We start from the raw sequence: 12,135 nt of genomic DNA on the forward strand, positions 1-12,135 counted from the left end.
GGTGTACAGTCTGGGGCCTGTGTGTGGACCCCAGGGCCCTGGTGTACAGTCTGGGGCCTGTGTGTGGACCCCAGGGCCCTGGTGTACAGTCTGGGGCCTGTGTGTGGACCCCAGGGCCCTGGTGTACAGTCTGGGGCCTGTGTGTGGACCCCAGGGCCCTGGTGTACAGTCTGGGGCCTGTGTGTGGACCCCAGGGCCCCGGTGTACACTGTGGGGCCTGTGTGTGGACCCCAGGGCCCTGGTGTACAGTCTGGGGCCTGTGTGTGGACCCCAGGTCCTGGTGTACAGTCTGGGGCCTGTGTGTGGACCCCAGGGCCCTGGTGTACAGTCTGGGGCCTGTGTGTGGACCCCAGGGCCCTGGTGTACACTGTGGGGCCTGTGTGTGGACCCCAGGGCCCTGGTGTACAGTTCGGGGCCTGCAGCTTTGTTGACATCACGTAGTGTGAACCCTCAGTGTTCTGGTCACCCCACCTCCTTTCTTCCCCAGAGAAGGTTTTGAATAACCACGACGTTTCATATAAAAACCCCTTCTGTGGTTTATCTGGGGTTCCATGAATCTATGGACCATTCGGAGAGAATTGACATATTTTTAAAAGATTCTTTATTTACTTGAAAGTGAGAATTACAGAGAGGAGAAGCAGAGGGAGAGAGAGAAAGGGGGAGAGAGAGGGAGAGAGAGAGAGAGAGGGAGGTCTTCCATCCGCTGGCTACAAAAGCCAGAACAGCACCAATCAGGAGCCAGGAGCCAGGAGCTTCCTCCGGGTCTCCCACATTAGTGCAGGGCCCAAGGACCTGGGCCATCTTCCACTGCTTTCCCAGACCATAGCAGAGAGCTGGATCGAAAGAGCAGCTGGGACTCGAACCTGCGCCCACGTGGGATGCCGACGCTGCACGTGGCCACTTTGCCTGCTACACCACGGCATCTACCAGTGTCACCAAGCCTTGCAGTCACCTCACATCCTGCATCTCTCCACTCAGTTACTGAATCATGGCAACAGTGTTTGCAGCTACAAGTACCTTCTGTCAGATTAAACGTTCAGTGTTGTATGCTCCTGGCCTGTGGTGCTTAGGACTTGTAATCTCAACCTCTCCGTGTTCGCTGACACGTGCAGTGTCCAAGACGGCAGGAGACAGGTCGTGGCTGAGTCCAGTCCCAGGACAGGAAGGGCCCTCACGGACCCCCAGGAGGATCCCAGCAGCGGGGCCGGCCTCTGTGGGCGTGGAGCCTGAAGACCAGCGAAGGGGCGGGGCTGTCCTCCAGGACGTCTGTCATTCAGAGATGGCGCTGGGCTCCCCCCACCCCATGGTTTTCTGTGCTGGAATCTGGGGCCGTAACGCTGGCCACCTGCACACTGGCACTTGGGGGCGGCACATGGGCCGTGACCTGAGATCCCAGGCCGGCAGCCTGGGAGCGAGCAGGGACTCAAGCTGCCCGGCGGGGACCCTGCCTCCCCGGCTCGCTGCGCAGAGGCCACACGGGCAGGCTCAGGGTCCGCCGAGGGCGCTTCCTGGAGATCAGTGGCCGCCGCCTTCCTCGTCCTCTCACACAAGGACACCATGGACAAGGCCTGTGTCCCCGTGCCTCCCAGGGTCCCACTTCCCAACCACGGCCCCCAGCTCCCTGGCTTCGTGGAGGGACCCTGCGGGGCTGGCTGAGGCCTAACGTGGAGCACTGGACAGAGCCAGGCCCAGCTGCAGGGAGTGTGGCTGTCGGTGCCTCTCGTCCACCTCTGGTCCCGTGGCGCTGCCCCAGCGGCTGTCTCTGAGCGCAGCTGGGCGTCACTGACCACTTCACCTCAGCACCGGGCCTACCAGCCGCAGGAGGCAGAAGATGGAGCCCCCTGGGGTGTGGGGTTCACCGAGGCCGGCGGGGAGCTCGCGGGCTGGCCAGTTTGCCCGGCTGTCCTCGGGAGTGGCCAGTCCCGGCCTCCCTCCAGCACACACCTGCTGTGGGCAGCCCAGGCCTCTACAGGACGTGGAACCTCGCAGCCAGCAGACACCGGACTGGAGCCCCTGCAGACTTCCCGCGGGGCGGCCCGTGGCTCACAGCCGCCCGGCCAGGCCCCTCCCAAAGCCTCCCCAGTCGTGAGCGGGGGTAAACGCTCCCCTCCCCAGGCCCTCCACTGCCCCGGTGACCTGGGCTTCAGCTTAGAGAACGACGCCGTCCACGCTGCTTTAGGGAAACAACTTTACTGGGGATTCTGGCAGACCGCATGGCGCGCAGGCCGCACCGCACGGGGGACGTCCCTGCCCCAGAGCCCCAGGGCGGCACATCCACCCCCGTCCACGGCGGGCAGTGGGCCCCGGGTTGGCTGTCCTGACGGGGAGGGCACCGTGGCCCCGGCACGGCCCTCAGTCCTGGTGCCTGCACTCGCAGAGGCCGCGTCGCGGTGGGGCCCCTGCCCTGTACCCGCGTCCCAGGCTGTGCTGGTGCTGGTGCTGGGCCCCAGCTGCGGTGCGTGCCCTCGCACCCGTCCTCCACGCTGGTTTTTTTTTTTAAGGCGCTGTTAGAGAGAGATCTTCCATCCGCTGGGTCACCTCCAGCTGGCTGCAGGGCCAGGAGCCGGGAGCTTCTTCGCGGTCTCCCACACAGGTGCAGGGGCCCGGGCTGTCCCAGGAGCGGCGCCCACGTGGGAGGCCGGCGTGGCGGGAAGCACAGCGCCGGCCGGCCCACCGCGGAGCACCAGGTCAGCCCGAGGCCCGGGGGGTCACTGGCTGCCCACGGCCTCTCCCACCGAACGCGCCCGCGGGGGCCGGAGCCCGGCACCCACCCTAGGGCGCGCAGAGGGGTCTCCCGGGCCGGCTGACCGGCGCACCGCGGGCGGCCTACATCTGCCGCTGCTTGTGGCGCGGGTTGCTCTCGCAGTACACGAACCAGCGGCCGCGCCGCTTCACCAGGCGGCAGTCCCGGCAGCGCCGGCGCAGCACGCCCTTGGTCTTGAAGCCCAGCGCGGGCGGCGGCGCGGGCAGCGCGGCGCGCAGGGGGCCCAGCAGGCCGGCGCACGGGCCGCGCGGCTGCAGCAGGGGGCGCAGGGCCGCGGCCGCCAGGGTCCTCACGAGCGCGGCGGCCATGCCGCGGGCGACCTGCGGGGAGAACGCGGGGTCACGGCGGCTCCTCCGTCCGCCCCGGGCCCACCCTCGGGACCGCCCCAGCCGCAGCCAGCGCTGCTCCTCCCCGGCCGGCGGCGCCCCTCCGCGAGCCAACGCCCCAGGACCCCGCGCACCCCTACACTCTGACCTGGAGAGAAGCGGTCCGCACGCCTAGCAGCCGGCCCGCGCCTGCGCAGTGGGGAGCGGAACACCGCCGCCAGGAAGGAAGATGGCGGCGAGTCACGTGGTTCCCCGGGCCGCGCCAAGCCAGAGGCGCATGCGCGCTCGGGCGGGCGTCCGCTTCAAGGTCACGTTGGGGCCTGGCACTTTCCGAGCGGAGCTGTACACGTGGGAAACGCGGACAACCACCGAGCCCACGGCCGGGCGTGGCGAGGCCCCGTGTGTCGAAGAGGACGTCCGGGCCGACGGCTGCTCCCACGGCCAGCACCGTGCGCCCACCGCCGAGAGCCGCCCTCCCGGGAACGCGGGCCCGAGCCTCGCCAGCCCCGGTCCGTCGCCGCCGACCGCCACGCGCGGTGGGCACCCGTCGGGGTCTGCAGGCTTCTTATCTCCCCCGTCACATGGCTGAGCCCTCTGTTCTTAGGGCAGCGCGCCTGGCGGCGAGGGGCTGCGCTGGTCACCTCGGTGACCCCGGCCCCGGCTCGGCCCTGTCCCTCCTGGCCGGGCCGGCTCCGGCCTCGGGAGGGTCCTGAGAAGGGGACCCCAGGTTTGCAGGCCGGGATCGACCCCAGAGGGACCCGTGCAGGCAGAATACACCGCCTTGGCCGGCGGCTGGCCGCGGCGCGCGTGCACCGCACCTGCAGTTCTGATAAGCAATCGGCCCCTTCGCCCGGGAGGGACATCTGATACTCAGGCTCATGCTGATCGGTGAGCAGAACGTGGACAGCGCCGCTGCAGTCGGCAGCCTGCTCCGCCCTCCCCCCGGGCAGGGACCACCGAGCGGCCCCAGGCCCAGCTGTCAGCCAGCACCGGGGTCCCGGCTGCAGGAGCCGCCGGCCAGGCCCTCCCGCACTACGCAGGCGCAGCACTCGCCCCGCCCCCGTGCCCGCCTCCCTAGGGCGAAAAAAGTCCCGGGATCCGTACGCATGCGTCGGCGCTCGGCGAGCCGGCGCGCCGGGTCAAGGGTCAGCCGGAAAGATGGCGGCGGCGTTGACCTTCCGCCGGCTGCTGCTCTCGCCCCGGGGCGCACGGGGGCTCGGGGTGCGAGTCTCGAGCACGGGAGAGAAGGTCACGCACACCGGCCAGGTAGCCGCTTAGGGGTCGCGGGCCGGGCGCGGTCGGTGGTCAGGGCTGGCGGGGCAGGGTCTGGGGCGCCGCCCGGCGCGGGTCGCGGGGAGGTGGCGCGGTGTTGGGCCCGGCAGCCGCACCGCCAGGACGCGCAGGGGAGGAGCGGCTCCTGTGCGGCTTCGGCCCCGCGGGCTGTCGGCCGGGGCCGTGAGTGCGCGGGGCCTGCGTCCTGTTCTTGCAGGTTTACGATGACAAAGACTACAGGAGAGTGCGGTTTGTCGGCCGTCAGAAGGAGGTGAGTGGGAGACCTGCGCTGGGGGAGGTTACGACGCCCCGGCTGGGGCCAGGGGTCCGCCGCCCGCGGGGCCGCAGGTGCAGAGCCGCCCCCGGACGGGCGCGCACGCGTGGAGTTCACGTTCGGGCTCGCGCTCCACCCCGGTACCCCGGGTGCGCATAGACCTGGGCAGGGCGCGCGCGGAGTCAGGGTTTAAACAAGTTCTCCCCGCGCCGTGACAGCCGCCCCTCGGTTAGACGGCGCTTTGCACCTGTTTCTGGTCGGAACCGGCCTGGGCGACTTTGTTTTTATTTCTGCCCCGCCCCCGCCCCCTTCCCCCCGGAATGTAAATCCCACCGACTTTTAAAAATTACTGTTTTTTTTTTTTTTTTTTTTTTTTTTAAGATTTTCTTCTTTCGAAGAGTTAGGGAGAGACAGAGAGGTCTTCCCTCCCCTGGCTCACTGCCCGGCTGGCTGCAATGGCCGGGCTGGGCCAGGCAAAGCCAGGAGCTCCTTCCGGGCCTCCCCTGTGGGCGCAGGGGACAGTGGCTCCGCGGCTGCACCGCAGCACCGGCCCCTAGGCGTGTTCCTGCCGGGCCTCAGAGTGGCCATGAGTCCGTCTTCGCGGAGTGAGGGTGCCCGCCTCACCCTGTGAGGGGCTCAGTGCGGGCGCGCGGGGGTCTCCCACGGGAGTGCTTCCCGTCTCCACCTGGTCCCTGGCGGCTCCGCGGTGTCCGGCCTTGTCCTGTCCTCCAGCGACTGCAGGCCCCCCCCTCCCCGTGCTGGCCAGGCCGCTGGCTCTCGCTGTAGCCACCTCCCCGGATCGGACCTTCTCCTCCTACTCCCAGGACGTCTTGAGGATCAGAAGTTCTGCTGGGTTCACAGGGGTCCTGAGGCCAGGTCCAGGGTCAGTGGGGGCCCCCAGGAGGGTACGCTCTGCTGGAGTGGATGCTGTGTAGACTTTCCGGTCTGATGGCCTTGATGTGCCATCGCCACAGGGTGACCGCTGGTGAGGGGGGGGACCACGTGGCTTCTCATTGTGTGCATCCGTGAGACCGCGGGCCGTCCAGTGAGACCGCGAGCCATCCAGTGAGACTGCGGGCCGTCCAGTGAGACTGCGGGCCGTCCAGTGAGACCGCGGGCCGTGCAGTGAGACCGCGGGCTGTGCAGTGAGACCGCAGGGTGTCCAGTGAGACCGCAGGGTGTCCAGTGCGGGCCGTCCAGTGAGACTGCAGGGTGTCCAGTGCGGGCCGTCCAGTGAGACTGCGGGCCGTCCAGTGACACCGCGGGCCGTCCAGTGACACCGCGGGTTGTCCAGTGAGACTGCAGGGTGTCCAGTGAGACCGCAGGGTGTCCAGTGAGACCGCAGGGTGTCCAGTGCGGGCCGTCCAGTGAGACCGCGGGCCATGCAGTGAGACCGCAGGGTGTCCAGTGAGACCGCAGGGTGTCCAGTGCGGGCCATCCAGTGAGACTGCAGGGTGTCCAGTGAGACCGCAGGGTGTCCAGTGAGACCGCGGGCCGTCCAGTGACACCGCGGGCTGTCCAGTGAGATCGCAGGGTGTCCAGTGCGGGCCGTCCAGTGACACCGCGGGCTGTCCAGTGAGACCGCAGGGTGTCCAGTGAGGCGGGTGTGGCGATTCCTCAGACACTCTCCTTTCTCTCCTTTTTTAGAAAGGCACGGTGAGGGACACACACACACATACACACACACACATTCTTCTTTCTCCGAGAGGCACCTACAGCCCAGTCTGCTCTCGGTGGAATCCAGGAGCAAGGAGCTCCGTCCGGCTCTCGTGTGGGTGCAGGGGCCCACAGGCTTGGGCCGTGTTCCCCTGCTCTCCCAGGCTCGTTAGCAGGGAGCAGCCGGGACCCAGCGGGCGCAGTGACGGGGGTGCCGGCTCTGGTTTACTGTGGGGGTGTCGGTGCACTTGTACCCCCTACAGTGGCGTCTTCCACACGCAGCAGATGGTGCACAGCTTTGGGGTGGGGCCGGCTTTGAGCACACTTGGCTCGGGCTTGGTGAAGGTCAAGTTCTCTCGTTGGGTCCAGCCACCAGGCGGAGAGGCGGTTGGCTCGGCGCTTCCCCGTTTCAGTATCCTGGCTCGGACGCCAGGTCGAGCAGGTTGGCCCTGAAGCCCTCACTGGTGTTGGGGTGAGCTGACCCCAGCCCCCAGCTTGGCTCCGTCCCTGAGAAGGGTGTGTGACTTCTGGTTGGCACAGTGGAGGGCACTGCGGGAGGCTGGCCTGGGACGGAAGGCGGCCGTGTGCACGCAGGCCGGCGGCTCCCGCCCAGTGCCCGCCACGGCTGTTGAGCTGTGCGCCGGCCAGCATCCTGAGCGCCGTCACTCCACGTGTACAGCACACGGGATACGTGTTCTGTGCGTGGCTACGACTTCCCGTACAGGAGGTGTTTGATGCTCTGGGGCCTGTGGGGGGGGGGAGGACCTTGTTCGGGGTGCAGACGCCCGCTGGTGAGGCGCCCCGCCCCCACTGCTGTGTGGGGAAGTGTCCTGGGTGAGCGCTACTGTGTGCTCGGGAGAGGACCACAGCCCGGCCCCCAGGCCCAGCAAGTGTGTGGGGACGGTGCAGTGCGTGTGCTGTCCGCCCACCTCCAGCCACCCCTGGCAGAGCTGGACCTGGGGTCTCTCCACCTCAGATCACAGCTGCGCCGTTCACAAGAGCCGCCTGTGGAAGCGCCCAGGGCCCCTGTGTACAGGCGGCACGCTGACCTGCTCCCCGCGGGGTCGGGGGTCATGCTCCAAAGCCTGCAGTGTGGTGAGGGTGCAGATCTGATCTCGGCTTCTGGGGCGGCCCTCGCTGGACGCCTGGCTGCCTGAACCCAGTGCAGCCTAGCTCCCTCTGCTCCCTGGCTCGCCCTCTGCTCGTCTGGCCTCGCCAGGAGCCGGCACCGTGGGCCGCCCGGTCTCTGCCTGTGAAGCCGCAGGAGGCCCCTTCCTTGTGGGCCCCCTCAGAGCTGTCGCTGAAGCGATGCTGAGAGGAATTCTGACACCGGGGCGGGGGCTTCGTGGGACCCACTCCTCCCGATTCCACTCCTCCGAGCCCCAGGGGCCGGGGGCACGGAGTTCCTGTTTGGGAGGGAGAGAAAGTTCTGGCCACGGTGCTGGTCACGGAGCACAGGGTTGCAATGTGCTGAGTGCCACCGATCTGCACTTTAAGAAATGGTGGAGGTGGTAAATCTATTTCTTTAAGACTTGTTTGTTTTGAAAGGGAGAGACAGAGAGGGGTCTTCCATCCACTGGGTGATTCCCAGTGGCTGCAGTGGTCAGTGCTGGGCCAGGCTGGAGCCAGGAGCCAGGAGCTTCTTCTGGGTCTCCTACGCAGGTGCAGGGACCCAAGCACTTGGGCCATCTTCTACTGCTTTCCCAGGCCATAGCAGGGAGCTGGATTGGAAGTGGAGCAGCCGGGACTTGAACCAGTGGAGTGCTGGCGTCACAGGCAGTGGCTTACCCGTTACGCCACAGTGCTGGCCTCAGCAGTAATCTTCCCTGATGTGAATTTTTCCCCACAGTGAAGGGAAAATGGACAGGAAATATGGCTTCCAGCCCGTCCAGGAGGGGACCATGGCGCACAGGTGGCCCTCTGTGGCTCTCCTGGCTGGTGTCCCCCTCCTTGTTTGCCGTGGGCTGAGCGCTCTCGGGTAGGGCGGGGGCTCCATGCTCAGGCCGGGGCCTCAGTGCTGTGCGGTGGCGCTCGGTGTGGGGTCGTGTGGTTACCGTGGGGGACACCTGCACACACATGCAGCGTGGGCAGGACAGGACAGCAGCCGAAGGAGTGCGGGGGTCCCCAGGTGCACCAGCAGCCACCACCCCAGCACCAAGGATGGCGGGGAGCAGGTGTGGTCACCTGGAGGCGGAGCTGAAAGCAGGAGCAGAAACAGAAGCAGCTGGCTGGGGGGAGGCTGGCGTGCGGGGAGGTGGGGCCAACTTGGGGCCAGGTGGTGCATGTGGTGGAGTCGGGACCCGTGGTCGAGAGGGAGGAGGCGCCCTAGCCCAGCCTGCGGGGGAGCCAGGCCAGGCCTGTGGAGCTGCCCCTCGGAGCCTCCTCGGGCTTGCTCCCTGTTTGGACGTGGAGGACAGCCAGCCCAGTGATTGGTTTTGAGCATTTTCTACAAATGTGCTTAAGTTTAAAAATTAACTTGGTGGGAACCTTAGATTTTTAAAAATTTTTCTCTTTCTGTCTGTCTGTCTGTCTTCCTGTCTTCCTGTCTTTCTCAGTTAGAGTTATAGACAGTGAGAGAGGGAGACAGAGAGAAAGGTCTTTCTTCTGCTGGCTCACTCCCCAAATGGCCACCACGGTCGGCACTGTGCTGATCCAAAGCCAGGAGCCGGGTGCAGAGGCCCAAGCACTTGGGCCATCCTCCACTGCCTTCCCGGGCCACAGCAGAGAGCTGGACTGGAAGAGGAGCAACCTGGACAGAACTGGCCCCCATATGGGACGCCGGTGCCGCAGGCGGAGGATTAACCAAGTGAGCCATGGCGCCGGCCCCAGCCCCAACCTTAGATTTTTGAGTGATTGAAATAATCTTTTTTTTTTTTTTTTCAAGATTTATTTACGTATTTGAAAGGTAGAATTATAGAGAGAGCGAGAGACAGGGAGTGAGGTCCTCCATCCAGTGGTTTACTCCCTAAATAGCCACAATGGCCGGAGCTGTGTGGATCTGAAGCCAGGGGCCAGGAGCTTCTTCCAGATCTCCCCGCTGGTGCAGCGGCCCCAGCGCCTGGGCATCTTCCACTGCTGGGTCAGAAGAGCAGCAGCCAGGACGTGAACTGGTGCCCATGGGGAAGTTGGTGCTGGAGGCGGAGGCTGAGCCCCCTCCACCACGGCGCCGGCCGGCCCCCGGAGAATCATAGACGCGCGCACACACACACACGGCGGTGTTATGTTAACCGCTCACTGCGCCTGGGTTCGTTCTGGACTGGAGTTTGCAGGAGCCCCTGTGTCTGACAGGATCGTGTTTCATCTTCAGTAGATTTCCTCTTCTAATAGATCTAATCTCAGCTCGAATAAGCTTGCCCCACGGACTGTCACTTGGCACAAACGTGAGAGTCAGAGCGGGGACAGGACCCTGACAAATTAATCTGACCCTGTTTGCTGGCCCAGTTGGCCACGAAGCCACTGTCGGCACGAGGGGGCGTGGCGTCCGGGGGGAGGGGCTGGCTGCTGTCAGGCTTGCCTCGTGGTTTCCTCATCACACGCTGTCCCGGTGTCGTGGGCGGCAGCGTGCCGCTGGCTCCTTTGTATTCCTGCCATGGGGCTGAGGGCTGGCACGCAGACGCTAATCACAGAAGGTCAGGGCTGCCCCGAGGAGCAGGCTCCGTCAGTCAGGCGTCTGCCAGTGCGGCCTGGGTGACAGTTGTCACGGGCACACGCCGGCTCATTTGCATGGAGGGCTGAGCGGGGTGGGAGCTGCCTGCCGGCCGCGCAGACACTGTCTGGTTGGGGCCTGGCGCTTGTGCTTCGCCGAGGCCTCCTTGCTAGCAGCCGCTGCCTGTGTTTCTGGGACTTGGAGGAGCTCTGCCAGCCGGGGTCTGTGGCCGAGAAGCTTTGTAAAGTGCTCAGCTCTCCTGGAGGCCTGTCTGGGTGGGAGGGGAGGTGGGCACCTGGGGGTCGGCTGGCCTCAGCTGGGGCCCCAGCCCAGCGGAGCCACAAGGGACACAAGGGGTCGTTCCTGGGAGCCCCTGGGCAGGAGCTGTCAGCTGAGACGAGCCTCTTGTGCTGATACCCAGAGTGCCCGGGACAGACTGACGGTGGACAGGGGCGCTGCTGGCCGTGGGGGATGGGAGACGCGCACATTCAGGGCTAACGGTGTTTACACGCATCAGTGCCGAGGCCACGTGGGGTCCTGCTGTGGGCGGCTGTGGCCCCTCGTTAAATCAGGGTCCCGTCATGGTGTTGGCAGACAGGCCAGGGCTGCCGGCGGGGCGGGGGTGCTCAGTGGCCGCCTGCAGGTACCTGGGCGCAGGCGCCTGCCTCAGCTCTGCCCTGCTGGCCCGGGGCTGTGCGGCAGGTCTTTGGCGCCATGCTGGAGTCTGGATCCGTGAGGGTGACGTGATACATGGCTCCGTGTCGCCCTCACCCCCAGATGCTGCGTCCTTGCCCAGGTACAACATCTGGGCGGTGGCAGATGTCGGTTGTGTGTGTTTGAAACTTAGTCACGCTCGGGGTCCAGACGGAAGCGTGCACCTGCGGTGGGTGGCGGGTCCTGTGGCCCTCACCCGCACCCCTCCCCTTCCTCCCGGGGGTCACCTGAGGGGCCGCTCTCTCCTGGTGCTTTCTGAGGCCCTCGCTGTCGTGGTTACGTGAGGTCGTGTTCTTAGTGCAGGGGGTGCACGCGCTCGTGTTTCAGGACACGCGTGTGCCTGGCTCAGTGCGCGTTTCAGGACACGCGTGTGCCTGGCTCAGCGCGACTCTGTAAGGGGCCGGAGGAGTGTACTGTGCTGACTGTGGCGCTGTCCCTGTGGGCCGGCCTCTGTCCTGGTGCAGCGCTGCACTGTGTCCCCGTCCCATCGGGCTCTCCCTGTGCCTGCGTCTGGGAGGGCGGGAGGTGTTCACATACGCGGTCTGCTGTTCGCATTGTCTGAGCGTCTCTGGCTTTGTGCAGGTGAACGAGAACTTTGCCGTGGACCTGATAGCGGAGCAGCCCGTGAGCAGCGTGGAGAGCCGCGTGATCTCCTGTGACGGCGGGGGCGGGGCCCTCGGCCACCCGAAGGTCTACATCAACCTGGTGAGCACACGCCTGCACACGCCTGCCTGCCTCTCCCACCCCTGCTGGCGGGTGGGCGGGGCTTCCCTTCTCCCATGCCGGCCCTGCGTGTCCTCTGAGCCCCTGCCGTGCCCCCTGCTGTCATCGAGGCTGGGCGAGGCCCCCGGGTCAGGGTGGCCCCACGCGAGGCCGCGGCCACCGCCCTGTGTCGGTGTTTCTGGTCGCGGCCATCTCTCGTGTCACCTCCTGACCCGTGCTGGCCGAAGGTCGGGCCTGGGCAGTGTGGAAGTGCGAGGGCGTTCCTTTTGAATTTTCTCAGGACAAAGACACGAAGACCGGGACGTGCGGCTACTGCGGGCTGCAGTTCCGACAGCACCGGCACTAGGCGGCAGCCGGGCCGGAGCAGCGGGGTCGTGTCCGTCTGAATAAAGCTGCCGCTGTCCGCATGATGGGTGCCGTGTCTGCTTCACAGAGCGAGCCTTGGCCAAGGAGGAGACACCGGGAGGTCGTCCCCCTGCGGGGCGGGGGTGTCCTGGGTGGGGGCGGGAGCGCTTGCTTATTGCCGGACCGCACCAGGAGGGGCCTCCAGCCAGGTCAGACTCGGTCCTTCCTGGCTTAGGTTGAACTACACGGCCTTAAAGCCCAAGCGCTGGGGCCGGTGCTGCAGCGTGGTCGGCTGGGCCTCTGCCTGCGGCGCCAGCATCCACGTGGGCACCAGTTGGTGGCCCAGCCGCTTCTCTTCCAATCCAGCTCCCTCCTGGTGGCCTGGGGGGGGGGGGGGGGGGCAGTGGGCATGGCC

General features: G+C 66.3%; 2 protein-coding genes across 3 annotated transcripts; one reads left to right on the forward strand and one right to left on the reverse strand.

Moving 5' to 3' along the window:
- Positions 1–614: 614 nt before the first annotated feature.
- On the reverse strand, positions 615–4,109 carry MRPL36 (mitochondrial ribosomal protein L36). The gene is made up of 2 exons (XM_062211891.1): positions 3,909–4,109; positions 615–3,084 (listed from the first exon to the last, which is right to left on the reverse strand). The coding sequence occupies exons 1-2, from the start codon at positions 3,951–3,953 to the stop codon at positions 2,827–2,829; spliced, it is 303 nt and encodes a 100-aa protein (XP_062067875.1). The 5' UTR covers positions 3,954–4,109; the 3' UTR covers positions 615–2,826.
- Positions 4,110–4,205: 96 nt separating this feature from the next.
- NDUFS6 (NADH:ubiquinone oxidoreductase subunit S6) lies at positions 4,206–11,782 on the forward strand. Of its 2 annotated transcripts, XM_062211889.1 has the most exons (4): positions 4,208–4,356; positions 4,580–4,633; positions 11,235–11,357; positions 11,656–11,782. In XM_062211889.1, exons 1-4 carry the CDS (start codon positions 4,249–4,251, stop codon positions 11,719–11,721), a joined length of 351 nt encoding a protein of 116 aa, XP_062067873.1. In that variant the 5' UTR covers positions 4,208–4,248; the 3' UTR covers positions 11,722–11,782. The 2 variants fall into 2 exon arrangements, with proteins under 2 accessions (XP_062067874.1, XP_062067873.1); XM_062211890.1 differs by lacking the exon at positions 4,580–4,633 and having other exon boundaries at positions 4,206–4,356.
- Positions 11,783–12,135: the final 353 nt, after the last annotated feature.

This window comes from Lepus europaeus, chromosome 15 (genome assembly GCF_033115175.1).
Source record: "Lepus europaeus isolate LE1 chromosome 15, mLepTim1.pri, whole genome shotgun sequence".
Classification (NCBI taxonomy): domain Eukaryota; kingdom Metazoa; phylum Chordata; class Mammalia; order Lagomorpha; family Leporidae; genus Lepus; species Lepus europaeus.

What these genes read in the sequence shown, in the direction of transcription:
- MRPL36 (XM_062211891.1), bottom strand. Translation starts at nt 3,953, where the DNA reads ATGTCCCTCCCGGGCGAAGGGGCCGATTGCTTATCAGAACTGCAG. An exon ending in ATTGCTTATCAGAACTGCAG is followed by an intron (nt 3,085 to 3,908) that starts GTGCGGTGCACG and finishes TTCTCCCCGCAG; the next exon opens with GTCGCCCGCGGCATGGCCGC.
- NDUFS6 (XM_062211889.1), top strand. Translation starts at nt 4,249, where the DNA reads ATGGCGGCGGCGTTGACCTTCCGCCGGCTGCTGCTCTCGCCCCGGGGC. An exon ending in AGGTCACGCACACCGGCCAG is followed by an intron (nt 4,357 to 4,579) that starts GTAGCCGCTTAG and finishes CTGTTCTTGCAG; the next exon opens with GTTTACGATGACAAAGACTA. An exon ending in TTGTCGGCCGTCAGAAGGAG is followed by an intron (nt 4,634 to 11,234) that starts GTGAGTGGGAGA and finishes GGCTTTGTGCAG; the next exon opens with GTGAACGAGAACTTTGCCGT.